At 36.4% G+C, this 22,585-nt stretch overlaps 1 protein-coding gene across 7 annotated transcripts in view; it reads right to left on the reverse strand.

Annotated features, from left to right (window-relative positions):
* The window catches only part of RPS6KA6 (ribosomal protein S6 kinase A6), a 167,717-nt gene that overhangs the window by 111,320 nt on the left and 33,812 nt on the right, over window positions 1–22,585 (reverse strand). For 6 of the 7 annotated variants that reach the window (XM_065915252.1, XM_065915254.1, XM_065915251.1 and 3 more), the window contains one exon: window positions 18,697–18,756. The exons of the other annotated variant lie outside the window; for it this stretch is intronic. In XM_065915252.1, coding sequence (XP_065771324.1) covers window positions 18,697–18,756 — 60 coding nt within the window. The remainder of the gene's footprint in view (window positions 1–18,696; window positions 18,757–22,585) is intronic. 7 annotated transcript variants of the gene reach the window in all.

A 22,585-nucleotide genomic window follows, 5' to 3' on the forward strand; every position in this document is an offset into this window, starting at 1 on the left:
CAAGCCACTCTGGAACTGTTTCTACCCCTTGATATAGGACTCTATATCAAGACCACAATCAGGTGAACTGTAATTCTAGCCCCTAGCACAGTAGTGAGGATAAAAATCAAACAAATTTTCAGATGTATTACGTATCACCAAATAACAAGAGCTGGGATATAATATCCAAACTTCTGACTGTATAGGGGAGAAAACTGAGACCCACAGAGTTTAAGTTCACATGACTAGTTAATCACGATATCTAGAAGTCGTGGTAGCTTTCCATTATATCATATTAATTCTGGTCTGGATGGCAAAAGTGTTCTCAATCAATTCACCTTTTAATTAACTCATTAACCAATGGTCAATGTGGCCAAAGTGGACAAGAGTATGGTCCCAAGTAAGTTAGGCTTCATGGTAGCTAAAATAAATACCATATTATATAATCCAGCAGAGTAATTTTAGCTTTAGGTATTAGGACTCATTAATCAGTCAGAAATGAAGTATCAGTTCTGAAAAATATGCCCCTGGATGTTCCTTTATTTTTAATATTTAGTTTTAATTGATTGATGATTGCTTTACAATATTGGTTTGATATTATCATACATCCTTAAAAACTAGGAATAAAACCTAGTTTTTTCTGTCATACATCACCATGAATTAATCATAGGTGTACATATGTCACCTCCCTCTTGAATCTCCCTCCCACTTCCCGCCCATTCCCATCCCTCTAGGTTATTACAAAGCCCCAGTTTGAGTCCCCTGAATCATACTGCAAATTCCCATTGGTTATCTATTTACATATGTTAGTGTATATGCATCCATGCTACTCTCCCCATTCACCTCACCCTCTCCCTCTTCTCCCCGATCCTTGTCCATAAGTCTGTTCTCTAGGTCTGGATCTCCATTGCTGCTCTGTGAACAGATACGTCAGTACCATCTTTAAATTCCATATATATGTGTTAATACACAGTATTTGCTTTTCTCTTTCTGACTTATTTCACTCTGTATAATAGGCACTAGGTCCATCTACCTCATTAGAACTGACTCAAATGCATTCCTTTCATGGCTGAGTAGTATTCCATTATATATATGTACCACAGCTTTTTTATCCACTCCTCTGTCATTGGACTTCTAGGTTCCTTCCATGTCCTGGCTATTGTAAATACTGCTGCAATGAACACTGGGGTACATGTGTCTTTTTCATTTTTGGTTTCTTCAGGGTATATGCCGAGAAGTGGTATTGCTAGGTCATATGATGGTTTTATTCCTAGTTTTTAAGGAATCTCCATACTGTCTTCCATAGTTGCTGTATCAATTTACATTCCCACCAGCAGTATAGGAGGATTCCCTTTTCTCCACATCCTCTCCAATACTTGCTGTTTGTGGATTTTTTTTTATTATGGCCATTCTGTGTGGTGTGAGGTGATATCTCATTGTAGTTTTGATTTGCATTTCTCTAATGAGTGATGTTGAGCTTCTCTTCATGTATTTATTAGCCATTTGTATGTCTTCTTTGGAGAAATGTCTAGTTAGGTCTTTTGCCCACTTTGATTGGGTTGTTTGTTTTTCTGATATTTACCATTGCAACTAAAAGAATAAAATACCTAGGAATAAACCTACCTAAGGAAACGAAAGAACTATTTACAGAAAACTATAAGACACTAAGGAAAGAAATCAAAGATGATAAAAACAGATGGAGGGATATTCCACACTCCTAGGTTGGAAGAATCAATATTGTGAAAATGACTATACCACCAAAAGCAATGTACAGATTAAATGCAATCTCTATTAGATTACCAATGGCATTTTTCACAGAACTAGAACAAAAAATTCACAATCGTATGGAATCATAAAAGACCCCAAATAGCCAAAGCAATTTTGAGAAAGAAGAATGGAACTGGAGGAATCTGATTTCACACTATACTACAAAGCTACAGTCATAAAGACAATATAGTACTGGCACAAAACCAGAAGTACAGACCAATGGAACATGATAGAAAGCCCAGAGATCACCTCACACACATATGGGCACCTTATCTTTGACAAAGGAGGCAAGAATATACAATGGGAAAAAGACAGTTTCTTCAATAAGTGGTGCCGGAGGAACTGGACAACTATATGCAAAAAAATTAAGTTAGAATACTTCCTAATACCATACACAAATAATAACTCGAAATGGATTAAAGACCTAAATGTAAGACCAGAAACTACAAAACTCTTATAAGAAAACATAAGCAGAACACAGTATGCCATAAATCATATCAAGATCCCTTACGACCCACCTCCTAGAATAATGGAAACAAAAACAAAGACAAATAAGTGAGATCTAATTAAACTTAAAAGCTTTTGCACAGCAAAGGAAACTGTAAACAAAGTGAAAACACAACCCTCAGAATGGGAGAATATAATAGCAAATGAAACAATTGACAAAGGATTAACTTTCAAACTATACAAACAGCTTGTCCCTGGATGTTTCTTATAGAGCAAAAGAGTATTTCACTAGACTCTTTTAAGTAGCTATGAGAGTGAGTTTCCTCTCTGAAAAGGGGTCTTTTTTGTAAAAATGTGAAGGACTTTTTTAATGCAAATACATATGCTTTGTAACTGACATTTTGGAATTACATTAAAGTATGGCATATCTTTATGTATCTTTGCAATATATGTATACCAAAAGCAACATCAAATTGCATACTCATTAATACTACAATTAGCTGATTTTATACCACATATTATGAATGCAGTAAAAGTCTTCAAAGTATGGACTGTAACAAAAACATAACTTATTGGGAGTTTTCTCCAGTGGAAAGAACACTGGTGGAAAAGTCACAGAGTAAGTTTTGCTTCTAGCTCTGCCATTCATAAGCTAAGCAGCCTTGGCCAAATCACAAGCCACTCTACCTCAGTGTTCCCACATAACAAAAATTACATTAGATTGTTCTTTAAAGTCCTTTCCAAGTCTGTGATATTATATTGAACACAATACAGCATTTTTACGTTTAACAAGGCACTTCAGTTTCTGCCACATTCACAATCATCATTAAAACATGGGTCATAACATCATTTTTTTAAAAAATGTTCAGAGCTAAGTAACAGCTATATTCCATCCTACTTCGTTTCACCAAAACTAAGATTCACCAAATCTTTGAACGGAAATGTCTGTCTAATGCCTCTTCTAATTAAAATCCATATACGCCCATCATTTAAAAATGTAATATGTCCTTCAATTTTTAGCAGTATTACACAATAAAATTTCTGACATGAAAATGCTCTAGATTAGAAAAGACTTTTCCCGATAGCCACCATATAATACTGTCACACTGAGTCCTAACAGCTTACATTTTCTTTCCCACTAGACAGTGAGCTTCCTGTATCCAGGTAATATCACATTCAACTCTGCATTCCTAATGCTTAGCACAATAATTGTTTGACCTGTGGGAGTGGACAGCCCAAAACAATCCAACCAATTTCATAAAATGGGAACGGAAAAAAAAAAAAAAAACTTATTTTTAAGAAGAAAGATTTGTAAAGGTAAAATCAGTAAGAATCTTCAAAATTATCTTTAATTGCCTTTTACAAAACAGAAAAATATATACGAATAATTTATTTTTTAAAATACATAAAGGGAATGGGGAAATAGCAGATTCATTCAGAATAATGGAATTATGTCAAATTTGAATAGAACTGACTTTGTTATAACAATATATCTAAATTTAATAATATAAGCATTTTTTCCTTAAGAGTGTGAGGAATATAAATAATTTTCCATATTATTCATGATCAGTATTCTTTTTTTTGGCCATGTCATGTGGCATGTGGGATCTTAGTTCTTCAATCAGGCATTGAACTCATGTTCCCTGCACTGGAAGCATGGAGTCTTAACCACTGGACCATCAGGGAATTCCCCATGATTCATATTTTTATTATACTGTGCTATACTCAACACAAATAAAGGGCATAATGATCCCAGAATCTGTACTTTTAAAAACTGCTGATATTAACTTACTGACTGGCCATCTGCCTTTTATAGATATATGTTCCCAGACAAATAGCTATATGTATTACATTACTAAATTATGGTTAGTTTGTCTTTTAGACAGCAATTTACAAATTTTCTAGTTTTAAAAAATTACTTTTAGAATATTTATTCAACACACAAATTCGGGTCCCACCCCCAGAGATTATGGTTCATCAGAACTAGAAAGGGAACTCAGGCATATGCATTTTTTAAGGCACTCCCCTGGAGGATGAAATGACCACCACTCCAGTATTCTTCCCTGGAGAATCCAATGGACAGAGCAGCCCAGCATGCTATAGTCCATGGGGTTACAAAGAGTTGGACATGACTGAGCAATTGAGCACTAAGATATATATAGTTAGACAACATGTGCACACAAATATACACACACATACACACACACACAACTGGCTAATTATTACAAAATTATTTCAGTATTTGTATGCAACTAGCTCTTTTGTGGAGAAGGAAATGGCACCCCACTCCAGTACTCTTGCCTGGAAAATTCCATGGATGGAGGAGCCTGGTAGGCTGCAGTCCATGGTGTCGCAAAGAGTCGGACACACTGAGCGACTTCACTTTCACTTTTCACTTTCATGCATTGGAGAAGGAAATGGCAACCTACTCCAGTGTTCTTGCCGGGAGAAACCCAGGGACGGGGGAGCCTGGTGGGCTGCCGTCTATGGGGTCACACAGAATCAGACACGACTGAAGTGACTTAGCAGCAGCAGCAGCAGCAGCAGCTCTTTTGCTCTGTCAAATTTATCTGGTACCTTCCAGTGTCATCATTTCCAATTCTGGTCTTTCTTATTTCACCTGCTCCCTGCCCTATTATTGTCTATTGCCCAACACTTCTCAGCTTCCCCAAAGTTACATACATTAATGCTTACTATTTAAATGTTCTCCCCCCACCTCAACTTCAATCCTCCTTTCTTCCTCCATCTCGCTTTCTTCTGGTTCTATACCATTCTGAAAGCTTGAGAGTGGCCACAATTAAACACAAAATAAAGTAGTAATGAACTTATCAGTGATCCATTTGTTTTTCCTAAGAGTTATTCATTTTTGAAAAAATGTTCCTATCCTGGTATAATAATGTTGTATTATTATTATCTTATCTTCTCATGATACTTAGCTTCTCAAAATACTTGCTTTTCTTTATTTACTCACTCAAAAACATCAAGAACACTCATAAAGCACATGCTATGCATTAGTCACTAAGCTATATACTAGGACTTGAGGACTTCAGGAAAGCAAATGCTGTCAGAAATAACATTTTCCTTAACAAGACAAAAAGGTATATAATATATAATGGACTGAAACATGCCCCCTCAAATACATATGCTGAAGTCCCACAGTACCTCAGAATATAACTGTATTTGGAGATAGGGTCTTTAAAGGTCAATAGGGTGGGCCTTAGTCCAATATGACTGGTGTTTCTATAAGAGGAAGAAATCAGGGCACAGACACACAGGAAAAAGCACGTGAAGGCACAGGGATCTACAAGTCAAGACAGCCATCTACAAGTCAAGCAGAGAGGACTCAGAAGAAACCACTCCTGCCAATATCTTAAACTTACAGTCTCCAGAATTGAAAGAAAACAAATTTGTTGTTTAAATCACCTAGTATGTGGCACTTGGTTATGACAGCCCTAGAAAACTAATACACAGTACCTAATTTTAGTTAATCTGCATAAAAAAGTTGGTAATGTAAAATTAAAATTTAATAACTTTGAAATAGGGACTACTATTCTTTCCAACATCAAATGACAAATTTTAGGCAAGGATAATTATGAGTTAGAAAATTTTTTTGGGAACATCATAGTAATTATTGATAAACAGAAAAACTATAAAGCTTCAACTGCAACCAAAATAATATGCTCTGACATCGAAAATTTGTGATCATGTTTTTCAATTTAGGGAGCCAACAATGAACACTGGAAAAACATACTGATAAAGTATAAAGCAAACCACCAAATACACTGCTGCTTCGAAAATTTTTTTGAAGATGAGTCACTCTTAGGAATTTTTTGAAAACTGATTTTATTAGGTGGAAGCACAACAAAGCTAAATGAAAAGATAAACAGAGGAAGGAAAAACAAACCATATAGGAAGAAGGCACTTCAACTTAACATATTCCCCACTTATAGCTACATATAAGTTTAATTAAAATACACTTCTGAGAGAGTATTTAAAGGATTCTTATGTGAGAAACATGTCAATAATGGTTTCTAAAATTAGAAATTTAGGGCTTAAAAATATCAGGAATCAGTTTTGTCCTTTTGAATATACATTTTCAGTTAAATGCAACATTTACATATCTGTAATAAAAATGTAAATAAATTTAAAGTCTTTTGAAAAAGGGGGATTAGCTCAAGATGGCAGAGTAGAAGAATTACTCTCACCCTTCCTGTGAGAGCACTGGAATCACAACTGCTGAGCCAGCATCAATACAAAAACGTTGGACCCTACCAAAAAAGATACCCAAAAACAAAGGAGAAACCACAGCAAAATGGAAGGAGAGATACAATCACAACAGAATCAAATCCCATACCCATCAAATGCGTGACCCACAAACTGGAAAACAATTACACCACAGAAGTTCTCCCACTAGAGTAAAGGTTCTGAGCCCTGTGTCAGGCTTCCCAACCTGGGTTCAACAATGAGAAGAGGAATCCCCAGCATCTAACTTTGAAGGCCACTGGGATTTGACTACAGGAATTCAGCAGCACAGGGAAAAACAGAAATTCCACTCTTAGAGGGCACACACAAAGTCTTATATGTACCAAGACCAAGCGGAAAAAGGTAATAACCCCATAAGGGACCAGGTCAAACCGATCTGCTAGTATTAAAGGGTCTCCTGCAGAGGTGAGGGGTGGCTGTGACTCGCTGCAAGGACAACGATGACAATAGCAACAGTTTGGGGAAGGATTCATTAGCATGAGCCCTCCTGAAGGGCAACATTAGCTCCATCAAACAACCTGCAGGCTCCAGTGCTGGGCAGTGTCAGGTCAAATAACCAACATGAAGGGAACAAAGCTCCAGCCATCAGTATATGAGCAGATTAAAGTTCTACTCAGCATAGCCTTACCCAATAGGGAAACAAAATCCAGCTCGACCCACCACCAGTCCCTCCCATTAGGAAGCTTCCACAAGCCTTTTATATAGCCTCACCTATGAGAAATAGATGGGGAGACAGTGGAAACAGTGTCAGACTTTATTTTGGGGGGCTACAAAATCAATGCAGATGGTGCCTGCAGGCATGAAATTAAAAGACGCTTACTCCTTGGAAGGAAAGTTATGACCAACCTAGATAGCATATTAAAAAGAAGAGACATTACTTTGCCAACAAAGGTCCATCTGGTCAGGGCTATGGCTTTTCAAGTGGTCATGTATGGATGTGAGAGTTGGACTGTGAACAAAGCTGAGTGCTGAAAAATTGATGCCTTTGAACTGTGGTGTTGGAGAAGACTCTTGAGAGTCCCTTGGACTGCAAGGAGATCCAACCAGTCCATCCTAAAGGAGATCAGTCCTGGGTGTTCATTGGAGGGACTGATGCTGAGGTTGAAACTCCAGTACTTTGGCCACCTCATGCGAAGTGTCAACTCATTGGAAAAGACCCTGATGCTGGGAGGGATTGGGGGCAGGAGGAGAAGCAGATGACAGAGGATGAGATGGCTGGATGATATCACCAACTCGATGGGCATGAGTTTGAGTAAACTCTGCGAGTTGGTGATGGACAGGGAGGACTGGCGTGCTGTGATTCATGGGGATGCAAAGAGTCGGACACGACTGAGCAACTGAACTGAATTGAACTGATGAGAAAACAGACACCAGAAGCAGAAGAACTACAGTCCTGTACTCTGTGGAGCAAAAGTCACAACTGAAGTGAGTTAAACAAAATGAAACAGCAATAGATTATGTCGCAGATGAAAGAACAAAATAAAACCCCAGAAATCAACCAAGTGAAGTGAAGATAGGCAACATTCTGGAAAAAGAATTCATAAAAATGATAGAGAAGATGATCCTGGATCTCAAAGAAACGAGGCAAGGATTGGGAAGATGTTAAAAATGCTCAAAGACCCAGAAGAACTAAAGAATAAACAAACAGAGATGATCAATACAATAATTGAAATGAAAAATACTCTAGATGGAATCAATAACAGAATAACTAAGTCAGAAGAACAGATAAGTAACCTGGAAGACAGAATGGTAGAAATTATTGCCATGAAGCAGAATAAAGAAAAAGGAATGAAAATAAGACAGTCTAAGACACCTCTGGGACAACATTACACACAACAACATTCACATTATAAGGGTCCAAGGAGAAGGGAGGGAGAAGGACCTGAGAAAATGTCTGAAGAGATAATAGCTGAAAACATCCCTAACATGAGAAAGAAGCAATCACCTAAGTCAAAGAAGTACAGAGTGCCAAGCAGGATAAATCCAAGGAGGAACATGCCAAGATATATAATAATCAAACTGACAAAAATTAAAGACAAAGAAAAAATATTAAAAGCAACAAGGGAGAAACAAAAAATAACATACAAGGGAACACCAACATGGTTATGAGCTGATTTCTCAATAGAAATTCTACAAACCAGAAAGGAGTGGTAAGATACATTTAAAGTGATGAAATAGAAGAATCTACAACCAAGAATACTCTACCCAGCAAGGCTATCATTCAGATTTGATGGAGAAATAAAAAACTTTTCAAAGAGCAAAAGCTAAGAGAATTCAGTACTACCAGACCAGTTTTGCAACAAATACTAAAGGAACTCCTCTTGGTGGAGAAGAGACCAGCACCTTAAAAAACCTTGTACACATATAGACTGCTATATCAAAACCTCATGGGAACAGCAAACCCCAAAACTACAATAGATACACACATATAAAAGAAAAGGCAACACAAGCACAACACAAAAATGGCCATCAAACAAAAAGAGAAAAGAATAAAAGAGGAGATGAAAAAGACCACAAAAACAAACCCAAAACAATTAAGAAAATCACAGCAAGAAGATACATACTAGTAATTACCTTAAAGGTAAATAGATTAAATGCTCCAACCAAAAGACAGAGACCAGCTGAATCAATACAAAAACAAGACCTGTATATATGCTGTCTACATGAGACAGACCTACCTCAGCTCTAGGGACACATACAGACTGAAAGTGAGGGGACAGAAGAAGGTATTCCATGCAAATGGAAATCAAAAGAAAGCTGGAGTAGCAATACTCATAGCAGACAAAATATACTTTAAAATGACTATTATAAAAGACAAAGAAGGACATTACATAATGATCAATGGATCAATCCGAGAAGAAGATATATGAGTTGAAAATATATCTGCACTCAATATAGGAGTACCTCAATGTATACAGCAAATACTAACAGTCATAAAGAGAGAAACTGACAGCAATACAATGATAGTAAGGGACTTTAACACACCACTTTTATCAATGGACAAATGATCCAGACAGAATATAACTAAGAAATGCAGGCCTTAAATGACACATAAGACTAGATAGACTTAACTGATACTTATAGAACAGTCAATCTAGAAGCAGCAGAATACACATTCTTCTCAAGTACACAGGGAACATTCTCCAAGACTGACTACATGCTGGGCCACAAAGCGAGCCTTGGTAACTTTAAGAAAACTGCAAGCATATCAAGCATATTTTCTGACCAAAACACTATGAGATTAAAAATAAACTATATGAAAAAACCTGTAAAAAATCACAAACACCTGAAGGCTAAACAACATGCTACTAAATAATCAATGGATCACCAAAGAAATCAAAGAGGAAATCAAAAAACACCAAGAGACAAATGAAAATGAAACCACAACAATCCAAAACCTGTAAGATGCAATAAAAGCATTTCTGAGAGGGTAATTTATACGAATAAGAGCTCACCTCAAGAAACAAGAAAAATCTCAAATTAATAACCTAACCTTACAACTAAAGCAAGTAGAGAAAGAACAAACAAAACCCATCAGTAGAAGGAAAGAACTCATAAGTTTAGAACGGAAATAAATGAAACAGAGACAATGAAAACAATAGGAAAGATCAATGAAACTAAGAGCTGCTTCTATGAAAAGATAAACAAAATTGTTAATCCCTTACCAGGATCATCAAGAAAAAAAGGGGGAGGATTCAAATCAATAAAATTAGAAATGAAAAAAGAGAAGTTACAACTGACACCACAGAATTACAAAGGATCATAAGAGACTATGACAAATAACTGTATGCTGATAAACTAGACAATCTGGAAGAAAAGGATAAATACTTTTGACACAATTGAAAACCCGCTTATGATAAAAACTCTCAAGAAAGTGGGCAAAGAGGGAATATATCTCAACATACTAAAGGCCATCTACAACAAACCTACAACTAACATTATACAACTGAACCTACAACTAACATCATACTCAATGATGAAAAGCTGAAAGCATTTTCTCTAAGATCAAAACAACACAAGGATGTCCACTTTCAGCACTTTTACTCAACATAGTTTTGGAAGTACTAGCTAATGCAATCAGAGAAGAGAAAGAAAGAAAAGGAATCCAAATTGGAAAAGAAGTAATAACAGTCATTATGTACAGATGACATACTATACATAGAAAATCCTAAAGACCTGGGAGAAAACTGTTAGAACTCATCAATGAAATTGGTAAAGTTGCAGTTTACAACAGAAATCTGTGGCATTTCTACACATTAACAATGAAAGATCAGAAAGAGAAATTAAGGAAACAAACCCATTTAGCATTGAAACAAAAATAATAAAATACCTAGGAATAAACCTACCTAAGGAGACAAAAGACCTGTACTTCTAAAACTATAAGATGCTAATAGAAGAAATAGAAGATAACACAAACAGACGGAAAGATAAACCATGTTCTTGGACTGGAAAAATCAATACTGTGAAAATGACTATACTTCCTAAGGCAATCTATAGATTTAATGCAATCCCTAAGAAATTACCAATGGCATTTTTCACAGAACTAGAACAAAAAAAAATCTTAAAATTTATATGGAGACACAAAAGACCTTGAATAGCCAAAGGAATCCTGAGTGGTGGTGGGAGGACCTTGAGGAATCAGGCTCCCTGGCTTCAGACTATACTATAAAGCTATAGTCACCAACACAATATGGCACTAGAACAAAAACAGACATATAGCTCAACAAAGTCAGATTGAAATGCCAGAGATAAACCCACACACCTACAATTAATCTATGATAAAAGGAAGGAGCCAAGATTATACAATGGAGGAAAGACAGTTTCATCAACAAATGATGCTGGGTAAGCTGGAAAGCTATATGCAAAAAATGAAATTAGAACTTTCTTTAATACCATACACAAAAATAAGCTCAAAATGGATAAAACCTAAGCAGGACACTCTCTGACATAAATTGAAGCAATATATTTTTCAATCCATGCCCAGAGCAATGAAAGTAAAAAAAAAAAATAAACAAATGGGGCCTAATTAAATTCAAAAGCTTTTAAACCACAAAGGAAACCATAAACAAAACAAAAATACAACCCACAGATTGGGAGAAAATATTTGCAAATGATATGACAGATACCAGGTTTGTCTCCAAAATTTATGAACAGCTCATGGAGCTTAGCCTCATGGAAACAAACAACACAAACAAAAAATGGGCATAATACCTAAATAGATGTTTTTTCCAAAGAAGACACACAGATGATCAAGAGGCATATGAAAAGATGTTCAACATTGCTATTTATTAAAGAAATGCAAATCAAAACCACAATGAGTGCCAACTCACACCAGCCAGAAGGGCAATCAACAAAAAATCTACAAAGAGTAAATATTGCAAAGGGTGTGGAGAGAAGGGAATCCTCATACACTGATGGTGGGAATGTAAATTAGTACGGCCATTATGGAGAATAGTATGGAGGTTCCTTCCAAAACTAAAAATTGAGGTACCATATGACCCTGAAATCCCACTGCTGACCATATATCCAGACTAAAACATGACCCAAAAGGATACGTGCATGCCAATGTTCATTGCAGTAGTGTCTACAATAACCAAGACATGGAAGCAACCTAAATGCCCATTAACAGAGGAATGGATTAAAGAATGAAATAATGCCATTTGCAGCAACATAGATGGACCTAGAACTTTTCATACTGAGTGAAGTAAGTCAAACAGAGAAAGAGAAATATCATATGATATTGCTTATGAGCAGAATCTAAAAAGAAATGACACAAATGAATTTATAGACTCACAGACTTAGAGAAGGAATTTATGGTTACCTGGACAGAAAGGCTCCTCTGTCCACAGGATTTCCCAGGTAAGAATAATGGAGTGGTTTCCATTCCATTCTCCAGGAGATCTTCCCAACACAGGGATTGAACCCATGTCTCTTACATCTCCTGCACTGGCAGGAAGGTTCTTTACCAGCTGAGTCACCAGGGAAAAGGTGGGGGAAAGGGACAGTTTGGGAGTTTGGGACTGAGATCTACACACTGCCATACTTAAAGTAGATAACCAACAAGGACCTACTGTATAGCACAGGGAACTCTTCTCAGTATTATGCAACAACCTAAATGAGAAAAGAATAGACATATATGTGTGTATGTATATAGATATATAGATATACATATGGATATATAGATACACATATACAAATATCTGTTAAAAGAAGAGAAGCTAAAGGCAAAGAAGAAAAGAAAAGATATAGGCATTTGAATGCAGAGTTCCAAAGAATAGCAAGGAGAGATAAGAAAGCTTTCCTCAGCGATCAATGCAAAGAAATAGAGGAAAACAACAGAATGGGAAAGACTAGAGATCTCTTCAAGAAAATCAGAGATCCCAAGGGAACATTTCATGCAAAGATGGGCACAAAAAGGATAGAAATAGTATGGACCTAACAAAAGCAGAAGATATTAAGAACAGGTGGCAAGAATACACAGAAGAACTATACTCAAAAGATATTCATGACCCAGATAATCACAATGGGGTGATCACTCAACTAGAGCCAGGCATCCTGGAAGGCAAAGTCAAGTGGACCTTAGGAAGCATCACTATGAACAAAGTTAATGGTTGTGACAGAATTCCAGTTGAGCTATTTCAAGTCTTAAAAGATGATGCACCAAAACTGCGGCACTCGATATACCAGCAAATTTGGAAAACTGAGCAGTAGCCACAGGACTGGAAAAGGTCAGTTTTCATTCCAATCCCAAAGAAAGGCAATGCCAAAGAATGCTCAAACTACTGCACAATTGCACTCATCTCACACGCTAGCAAAGTAATGCTCAAAATTCTCCAAGCCAGGATTCAACAGTACGTTGAACTGTGAACTTCCAGATGTTTACGCTGCATTTAGAAAAGGCAGAGGAACCAGAGATCAAATTGCCAACATGCGATGGATCATTGAAAAAGCAAGAGAGTTCCAGAAAAACATCTACTTCTGCTTTATTGACTATGCCAAAGCCTTGCACTGTGAGGATCCCAACAAAATGTGGGAATAACAGACCACCTGAGCTACCTCTTGAGGATTCTGTATGCAACAGTTAAAACTGGACATGGAACCAACAGACTGGTTCCAAATCGAGAAACAACTACAACAAGGCTATATATTGCCACCCTTCTTATTTAACTTATATACAGAGTACATCATGAGAAATGCTGGGCTGGATGAAGCACAAGCTGGAATCAAGATTCCTGGGAGAACTATCAATACCCTCAGATATGCAGATGACACCACCCTTCTGGCAAAAAGTGAAGAAGAACTAAAAAGCCTCTTAAAAAAATAAAATAAAATTTTTAAAAATATTTTTAAAAAAAGTCTCTTGATGAAAGTGAAAGAGGAGAGTGAAAAATTTGGCTTCAAACTCAACGTTCAGAAAACTAAGATCATGGCATCTGGTCCCATCTCTTCACGGCAAATAGATGGGTAAACAGTGGAGACAGTGACAGACTTGATTTCTAGGGGCTCCAAAATCACTGGAGATGGTGACTGCAGCTATGAAATCAAAATACGCTTGCTCCTTGAAAGAAAATTTATGACCAACCTAGACATCATATGAAAAAGCAGAGACATTACTTTACCAACAAAGGTCCATGTAGTCAAAGCTATGGTTTTTCCAGTAGTCATGTATGGATGTGAGACTTGGACTATAAAGAAAGCTTAGTGCTGAAGAATTGATGCTTTTGAACTGTAGTGTTGGAGAAGACTCTTGAGAGTTCCGTGGACTGCAAGGAGATCCAACCAGTCCATCCTAAAGGAAATCAGTCTTGAATATTCATTGGAAGGACTGATGCTGAAGCTGAAACTCCAATATTTTGGCCACCTGATGTGATGAACCAACTCATTTTAAAAGACTGTGATGCTGGGAAAGATTGAAGGTGGGAGGAGAAGGGGACAGCAGAAGATGACATGGCTGGATGGCAGCCCCGACTCAATGGACATGGGTTTGAGTAAATTCCAGTAGTTGGTGATAGACAGGGGGGCCTGGTGTGGGGTAGTCCATGGGGTCGCAAAGAGTAGGACATGACTGAGTGACTGAACTAAACTGAAACATCTATATGTATATCTATATATATATGTAACTGATTCACTACACTGTACAGCTAAAACTATCAAAACATTGTTAATCTGCTATATTCTAATATAAAATAAAAAGTTAAAAAAAAATCAGAGACTAAAAATATTGCTGACTTTGTGCTAATAAAATCAACAAATGTCTAATCATCACCTTTGGAAATTACTAAAATACTGGTAGTGTTAAAAATATGTATTTTATTTGAGAGAATAATAAGCATTCCATACAAACTTTAAGAGAAATGCAAATCGAAACCAAAATGAGGTATCATCTTACACTAGTGAATGGCCATCATTAAAAGTTCTACAGACAATAAATGCTGGAGAGGGTGTGGAGAAAAGGGAACCCTCTAAAACTGCTGGTGGGAATGCAAACTGGTACAGTTACTATGGAGAACAGTGTCGATATTCCTTAAAAAACTGGGGATAGAATTGCCATACAACCCAGCAATCCCACTGATGGGCATATACTCCAAGGAAACCATCACTGAAAGAGACACATGTACTCCAGTGTTCACTGCAGCACTATTTACAATAGCTAGGACATGGAAGCAACCAAGATGTCCATCAGTCAATGAATGGATAAGGAAGTTGTGATACATATACACAATGGAATATTACTCAGCTACAAAAAAGAATACACTTAAGTGAGTTCTAATTAGGTGGATGAACCTAGAGCCTATTATACAGAGTGGAATAAGTCAGAAAGAGGAAGAAAATACTGTATATTAATGCATATATATAGAATCTAGAAGGATGCTACCAACGATCCTATGCACAGGGCAACAAAGGAGACACAGGTGCAAAGAACAGACTTTTGGACTCAGTGGGAAAAGGAGAGGGTGGGATGATTTGAGAGAATAGCATTGAAACATATACATTACCATATGTAAAATAGATGACCAGTGCGAGTTTGATACATGAAGCAAGGTACCCAAAGCCCGTGCTCTAGGACAACCTAGAGGGATAGGGTAGGAGGGATGTGGGAGGATAGGGTGACACATGTATACCTATGACCAATTCATGTTGATGTTTGGCAAAAACCATCACAATATTGTAAAGTAATTATCCTCCAATTAAAATAAATGATTTTTTTTAAAAAGTGAATATAATGGTTCAAAAGCCAAATAAGACCATGCTTATTTTGACAACATAAAAAATTAACTCATGTTAGTCATCTACTAAAGAAGAATCCTAACATATTTTTTCTAACCTGGATCATGTTTGGAGAAGTATGGGACTAGGTAGTGACATATGATATCAGGTATCTTTTACTAGTGACCTATTACTGAATACTTACCAAATGTAAAGGCTATCTTGAGAAATGGAACAATTCTTCATAACAAATCTAGATATATTAAAACTACATTAACTATAATTCAGCTTTGCTAATCATATGCTAGATATATAGAGTATGGGAAGCATTTTATTTAATTTTGCTTGTTTTAATTGAAGAAATCTAATAACCATGAAAGTCTACATCTACCATAAATGAGATGGAGCAGACTGGCTATCTAAATTAGCTAAATACAAAACAGCATCACGCCACATAGGAAATAATATATAAAGCTCAAATTTGAAGAATACTGTTTAAAGAATCTATACATCATAGAGCAGTCTCTATAACCCACCATCATTTTTTTTTCGTGTCTGACTCTTTTTTTTTTTCATTTATTTTTATTAGTTGGAGGCTAATTACTTTACAGTATTGTAGTGGTTTTTGCCATACATTGACATGAACCCATCATCATTTTTTTTTTTAAAGCCAATCAGAAAAAGACACAGCTGCCAGAATCACATTGGAATAGGCAACCACAAACCCCCCACTAAAACATTCCTATATATGAAAACATTAAAAAGAGGGATGATATATTTATAGCTAGTGTTTCTTATCACCCATGTCATTTGTCACAAAACAAATATCTAAACATCACACAGCAAAAAATACATAATGTTTTAAATTCAGAAAACTTAGGCCACAGATTAAATCAAATCCTTGAAAGTGATTCTAGGTGCTTTATTCACCAAAATTTTAGATTCCCCTTTCTAGCCACTGAAGTTGATTGCCTAATATAAATGGCATTAGAATCCAACACTACATTTTTACTGTCTTTCCATTAAAACTATATGTTTTGCCTCATGTTTTAAAAATAATTTTATTAGAGTACAGCTGACTTACAGTGTTGTGTTAGTTTCTGCTCTACAGCAAAGCAAATCAGCTATACATGTACATATATCCACTCTTTTTTAGATTCCGTTCCCACATAGGTCATTACAGAGTACTGAGTAGCGTTCTCTAGTAGGTTCTTATTAGTTGTCTACTTTATATATATGAGTGTGTATATGTCAAACCCAATCTCCCAATTTATCCCTCCCCACTCTTTCCCCTTTGGAAACCATAAGTTTGTTTACTACATCTGTGACTCTATTTCTGTTTTATAAGTAAGTTCATTTGTACCATCAGTTTTAATTAAAATTAGTATTTAACTATAACCCTGTGTATATGTCTATGTGTTTACATTGGCTACACATGTGCACATGCATACATACATACACACACATACAAACATTCTCCTCCTGTGGTGTGGGGCATGGCATTTTCCTGCTAATTTATTAATACTGAAATACACCCTTCCCCATTACCTTTGTATTTCCTTACACTCTTTTATAAACTAGCAACATAAATATTACTATGCCTTAGCCCATATGATCTGTAGATACAGCTTTAGATGATTTTCATATAAGTTTACATTTAATTGTACTCAAAATTAACATAAGTTATTATGTACATTACAAAAGCTAAAATGATAACATTTTACCTCCCACCTTGTTAATCAGAACTGATATTATTGTTACATCATCAGTATCTGCAGAGAAAGCTGATTTTTACATAGAACATTTCAAAAGAGAGTGTTAGACAAACCCAATTTAAATCTCTCTGCTGGTTCCTATCTGAGAAAAATTCACTTTAACCAGTTTCAGAGGGATAAAAGACATGAAAGATGATTTTATCCACAACTAAAAAAAAAAAGAAAGAAAACTGTTTTCCTTATTTTCCACATCTTTGCATCTGCACAATGCACAATTGACCTAATAGGAGGCACACTGGGTCATTAAGTCTTGATTCTGCTACCTGTTAGTCTTATGGCCTGGTATAAATCACAGTAACTTCTACAGGTCTCAGTAGACTTATCTATACAATGAAGGTATTATAGAATACAATGTCTGAGTCTCCTTCCAGGTTTAAAAAAACTACAATTCTATGACGTAAAGCACAGAAATGACAATCAAAATATCAACATCCATGGGGATGTCTAGTCAAAAAGTGTAAATGGAAGTGTTAGTTGCTCAGTCATGTCCAACTCAAATGTGACTCCATGGACTGTAGCCCTCTAGGCTCCTCTGTCCCTGGGATTCTCTAGGCAAGAATACTGGAGTGGGTAGCCATTCCCTTCTCTTGGATCTTCCTGACCCAGGGATTGAACCCAGGTCTCCTGCATGCAGGCAAAATCTTTACTCTCTGAGCCACCAGGGAAGCCTACTTAAGTCAGACCCTCCCTAAAATCTTAAGAACACTCTTCTATGTAATGAGATCTTATAAAATGAGAGACTAGGATTACAATTCTTGCATAGAATGGCCTAATATTAAATAGTTAAGCAGTCTTTTAAAATAGTTAGAAATTTCTGAAATAATTTACATGCAATTCTTTTTGAAAACTAGGTAATAGATTTCAATTGAACTCAGGTTATCCTTTTAGTTAAATATTTTCATGTTAGATCTCCTTTCTACCCTATAGTTAGACAGTCTTATTTAATTCAGAGGACTCTGAATTTTAATCCAGTTACTCAGATATTGGCAATAAATATTTCATCCGCTAAACTTAAAATGGGTAAATTTCATGGCATGTAAATTATGCTCCAATAAAGATGTTTTAATAAAATTTATGGATAAGAATTTCTACCAAAAAAATCTATCCTATACTTTGAAGTACTGCTACTTTATTAAGAATTGGATTTGCTTATTAACTTAGCTAAATACATTTCTTTAATTGACATAAGATTGTCTCCTTTCATACTATTCTTTGCCCTTATATTTGAAAAATGTAGCTTAATAATGTGAGTACTTACTTGGCAAGAATCTGCTTCTCCCTCTTCCATTGGCTCATCAACCATTTTAAGACCATTCACCTGAAAAATATTGTTCAAAACTGAAGTTCAAGAGTACTAGAACAAGAGTAGTAACTAAGAAAAAAATACAACCTTAGGCTGCCCTTCACAATTTAACAAGACCCACACTTAATGAAACACAAAAGGACAAAGAACACATAGAAAGTACTTAGAAAAGGAACATTTTTAATATGATTTCTGGGTTATCTTTAAGAATCCTTGAATTTCAGAGCTGTGTATTTCATTTCATATTGTTTAGAGCTTTGTTATGATTAATGAATATATACTAAACAGATGACCTGTATACTTTCATTAGGACTGTCCCAAATCAAATATTTATAAGACAGGAAAAATGTCTCAGAGGAAATTTATTGTGAAGATATAGTCTAAGTAAATAAGGATGGGAAGGGTATCATATAATTACACTGTTATGAATTCCTTTCCTTTCAATCAGTTCAACTAAATATTGAATTACTCTACAGAAGAAATAATAAAGTATAGGAGAAAAATATAAATGGCCATGGAAACAAAATTATTTCAACATACAAAGCTCAGTGGGTAATAATACTCTTCAAGCAATACCTCAGATAGGAGTAAGCGTGGAGAACTTAGATTAAGGGTCTGCAAGCTGTAGTCCATGGTCCAAACTGGCCCACTGTTTTTATAAATAACAGCTTACTGGAACACAGAGACATCCATTTGTTTCCATATTACCTATGGCTGCTTTCTCACTTCAACAGAAGTATTGAACAGTTCACAGAGAACCTATGCCTGTGAAGCCTAAAATATTTACTATGTGGCCCTTTACAGAACAAGTCTGTCAACCACCGATCTCTTAAATAAGATATTGGAAAATTAAGCAACAGCAAGATGGCCTAAAAATTAAAATTTACCATTGTCTATTTATAAGATTCCTCAGTTTGTTCGTTTTTTTTTTTTTTAATTATAAAGAGAAGAAAGTAAACTAAATAGAGCCTCTGGTGACAGCCAAGATGGAATAAGACTATCTCTCCTCGGATTATTAACTAAAAACTCTGGACAAAACATAAAAAGCAACTACCTGAGGCCTTTAAAAACTAAATAAGAGCAAGCAGATTAGAGGGGGAAATCAAAATTTGAATAATAACTAGTACTCTAGTGAGTTTCTTGGGTTTATTTTCTACCTTTATCTCTTGATTATGACTCAAGGATAGACTGAGTCATGGAACTACATAAAGAAAATTTCAAGAGGACAAGAAAAAGACATACTTTTCAGCTGGTGAGCATAAAGAAAACGGCAACTTTATTTCCCCACTTTTGTTGTTCTTCTTTGATTATCATTCTTGTTCCAAGGCAAGCATAATTCATGAGAAAACCTCTGTCTCTGATCAGAGGAACCAGAAAAAGAGGTTCCTATAAGAACATTATAGGGGGTAATACCTGTTGTTTTTCTTCACTCTCTCCTTCATTTCACCCCAACAGTGCAAAGCTACGTAACAGCATGAAAGGCTAAGAATGAGATAAACTCAAATTTCTGGTCAGAGGAACAAGAATAAAAGGTCCTTGCCAATTGGAGAATCCATAAAAGAAATCACAGAGATGATAGAATGGGAAAAGGAAATTCCTTAATACTGTGTATGAACAGACACAAGTCCTGGACTCAACAACAAACAGCATGTACGTGGAAAAAAAATCAGAGAAGTCTAACAAAGGTTTTGAAAACTGAACTCCTCAAGCCTCAGACTAAACCACTGGGCACTGCACGGCATATGCCAACTTGCTGACCCAAACACTCTGAAAACATATTTAACACAGGAACCATCGTCCAGAGAGGGTGAGACAGAATTTGGGAGTCTGAATCTAACCACACCAAATGCTGAAACGATCAAAATTAACAGGTATCAATTCCAGGATAACACCAATGTGGAAATATCTGACAAGCACTTTAAGTAGCAATTATAATTATGTTCTTTGGGGTAAAAATAAACACACCTGAATGGGAAGGTTAACAGTTATAGGCAGAGAAAAAGAAACTACAAAATAATCAAACGTAAAAAAAAAAACTTTAGAACAAAAATATTATAATGTGTGAGTTCAGTTCAGTTCAGTTTAGTATCTCAGTCATGTCCAACTCTTTGCAGCCCCAAGGACTGCAGGACGCCAGGCCTCCCTATCCATGACCAACTCCTGAAGCTTACTCAAACTCAAGTCCATCAAGTCCGTGATGCCAACCACCATCTCAACCTCTGTTATCCCCTTTTCCACCTTCAACCTTTCCTAGCATCAGGGTCTTCTAAAATGAGTCAGTTCTTCGCATCAGGTGGCAAAAGTATTGGTGTTTCAGCTTCAGCATCAGTCCTTCCAATGAATATTCAGGACTGATTTCCTTTAGGATGGACAGACTGGATCTCCTTGCAGTCCAAGAGACTCTCAAAAATCCTCTCCAACACCACAGTTCAAAAGTATCATTTCCTCAGTACTCAGCTTTCTTTTTTTTTCCATTTATTTTTATTAATTGGAGGTTAATTACTTTACAATATTGTACTGGTTTTTGCCACTACATGCCATGACATGAATCAGCCATGGATTTACATGTGTTCCCCATCCCGATCCCCCCTCCCACCTCCCTCTCCATCCCTCTGGGTCTTCCCAGTGAGCCAGCCCTGAGCATGCTCAATTCCAGAAAAATAAATGACCCAATCAAAAAATGGGTCAAAGATCTAAACAGACATTTCTCCAAAGAAGACATACAGATGGCTAACAAACACATGAAAAGATGTTCAACATCGCTCATTATCAGAGAAATGCAAATCAAAACCTCAATGAAGTACCATTACACACCAGTCAGAATGGCTGCTATCCAAAAATCTTCAAGCAATAAATGCTGGAGAGGGTGTGGAGAAAAGGGAATCCTCTTACACTGTTGGTGGGATTGCAAACTAATTCAGCTTTGTTTATACGCCAACATTCACATCCATACATGACCACTGGAAAAACTATAGCTTTGACTAGATGAACCTTTGTTGGCAAAGTAATGTCTCTGTTTTTTTTTTTTTTTTTTTTTTTAATATGCTGTCTAGTTTGGTCATAACTTTTTTTTCAAGGGGCAACTGCATTTTAATTTCAAGGCTGCAGTCACCATCTGCAGTGATTTGGGAACCTATGAAAATAAAGTCTGCCCCTGTTTCCCCAGCTATTTGCCATGAAGTGATGGGACCAGATCTTAGTTTTCTGAATGTTGAGCTTTAAGCCAACTTTTTCACTCTCCTCTTTCATTTTCATCAAAAGCCTCTTTAGTTCTTCTTCACTTTCTGCCATAAGGATGGTGTCATCTGCATATCTGAGGTTACTGATTATTTCTCCTGGCAATCGTGATTCCAGCTTGTGCTTCATCCATCCCAGCAATTCTCATGATGTAAAAAGTTAGCTTAAAGCTCAACATTCAGAAAACTAAGATCATGGCATCCGGTCCCCTCACCTCATGGGAAATAGATGGGGAGACAGTGGAAACAGTGTCAGACATTATTTTTCGGGGCTCCAAAATCACGGCAGATGGTGACTGCAGCCATGAAATTAAAAGATGATTACTCCTTGGAAGGAAAGTTATGACCAACCTAGATAGCATATTAAAAAGCAGAGACATTACTTTGCCAACAAAGGTATGTCTGGTCAAGGTTATGGTTTTTCCAGTGGCCATGTACGGATGTGAGAGTTGGGCTGTGAAGAAAGCTGAGCACCAAAAAATTGATGTTTTTGAACTGTGCTGTTGGAGAAGACTCTTGAGAGTCCCTTGGACTGCAAGGAGATCCAACCAGTCCATCTTGAAGGAGATAAGTCCTGGGTGTTCATTGGAAGGACTGATACTGAAACT

This window comes from Muntiacus reevesi, chromosome X (assembly GCF_963930625.1).
Source record: "Muntiacus reevesi chromosome X, mMunRee1.1, whole genome shotgun sequence".
NCBI classification, from domain to species: Eukaryota; Metazoa; Chordata; class Mammalia; order Artiodactyla; family Cervidae; genus Muntiacus; species Muntiacus reevesi.